The 1,849-nt window shown below is 35.5% G+C and overlaps 1 protein-coding gene across 1 annotated transcript; it reads right to left on the bottom strand.

Moving 5' to 3' along the window:
- Window positions 1-210: 210 nt before the first annotated feature.
- On the bottom strand, window positions 211-1,178 carry LOC129770577 (uncharacterized). The gene is made up of 2 exons (XM_055773500.1): window positions 900-1,178; window positions 211-841 (listed from the first exon to the last, which is right to left on the bottom strand). Exons 1-2 carry the CDS (start codon window positions 900-902, stop codon window positions 347-349), a joined length of 498 nt encoding a protein of 165 aa, XP_055629475.1. The 5' UTR covers window positions 903-1,178; the 3' UTR covers window positions 211-346.
- Between the last annotated feature and the right edge of the window lie 671 nt (window positions 1,179-1,849).

A 1,849-nucleotide genomic window follows, 5' to 3' on the forward strand; every position in this document is an offset into this window, starting at 1 on the left:
GAAGGAAGATTCCATTTACAACTGTCAGAGGCGCTGTTCACTCGGAAGCTTCAGCGTTTGGGCAATGAGTGCAGCAAAGTTTCCAGACAGAATCATGCCCTTAATTATTCAGCACAAAGTTCCTCTACAAAGCCTTGTGTTCTTGCTGATGAATGCTCTGCCGTGTGCCTTGTGATTACCGATAGCAGCATTGTTATCGTGTGTCATTAGTCTATTTGAATTATCTCAGTATTTTATTACATCGTTATATACACTTGAAAATTTGATACAATTGAAATCCTATGGTACATACAGAATATTTTAATACAAACTTATGAACCACATACACGTTACATAAACTTTGAGATCACATATCAAATAATTCGTAGAACTGATCGTCAATCAAAATGCTATATTCCTCTGGTTTTGAACTAAGATCTATACTGTCCTTCACATTCAGGGAACCGTCGATAGAGCGCATTTGATAGTCAATAACGGCATCGTTTTCATTCATTACTAGTTCGTTTTCCATTCCTTCATCGATCACTAGTTTACAGTCTTCATCGTCATCACCATCATCATCCGTCATCGCATCCCACTCATCAACAACCACACATTGGATCTCCTTCCATAACAGAATATTTTTCGTCAAATGAAAACCATCGTGACATGCGAGGAATTCGGCTAAGGTAGGAACAGCGGCCGGTTTTAACGAGTCCGCCATTTTGCGTTTTCGAGGTATTTCAATATCGAAAATAGATCTCTTGGTGTCATACTGAAAAATCTCCTCTCTTTCATTATATTGTTGAGTTTTATCGACTCGCATGCACATCATACAATCTTCTACAGCTTGATTGGTTTCCTGGAACGTTTCAAAACCCACAGTGAACGGCTATTTTATGTGTATCTAAAGAAATTACCATTTTGCAGTATCTCCGAACAAACAAAACTCTTGATTCACACAGTCACAGTAATAATGTACCAATGTAACAATGGACCTACGCAATTGTTTTCGTAGCACTGGTGAATTTAACAGTGGCATGGATGCCAAATGACTCCATTTTGAACCCATTTGGCTTTTTGAATAAACATTCTATTCTTGGAAAATACTTCAACTATATCTTTGTATATCATTCTATCGCATGAATCAATAAAAATCTTTTTTTTTGGAAATTTCATCGTTAAAAAAATTGGAGTCGTCATAAGTACGTGCTAAAACAATTTATTTTTCTTTCAAACGTCCACTGTTTTGTGTAATTTTTTTTAATGTTGTTCGTACCATAACGGCTTCGTTACCAATTAAGAATCTGTTGATTGTTTTGTTGCTTCGGATAACCAAAAGGACTGAAATTGTGTACGCCACAGCATTGGTTTTTTGACGTAGGACTACGTCTTTCAGTAAGGAAGCCAAATCAGGAAACGCCACCGATATAGTGGTTCTCAGATTTTCGTGAAAAGTGGTAGTTTTGTCCTTTACCGCAAAACATTAGACTCGTATTTTTATATTTTTTCATGAGGGTGACCATTTCCATTTTAGGGTTGTCCGAAAAATAAACTTTTTCCTCTTTTTTCCAAACATGACTTTTTTCAAAAATTCATAACTTTTGATTCAGATGATCAATATATCCAATTAAAGCAAATACCATGGTCTTGTTTGAAAAAATACAACACCTTCAGAAAATTCGAATTCTGTTCTCGTTTTTATTGATTGTATTAGTTTTTTATTGTTTTCATAGTCTCGGGACCAACGGCGCTATATTTTTTTATATTTTTTTCTGAAAAGCTGCGGATTTTTCACATAACATATGTCGAAATCAGAGGGGTATTTTTTTCGTTTTTGAGTAATGGTTTTTCAAAGTTAACCGATGGT

The sequence above is a fragment of the Toxorhynchites rutilus genome, chromosome 2 (assembly GCF_029784135.1).
Source record: "Toxorhynchites rutilus septentrionalis strain SRP chromosome 2, ASM2978413v1, whole genome shotgun sequence".
NCBI classification, from domain to species: Eukaryota; Metazoa; Arthropoda; class Insecta; order Diptera; family Culicidae; genus Toxorhynchites; species Toxorhynchites rutilus.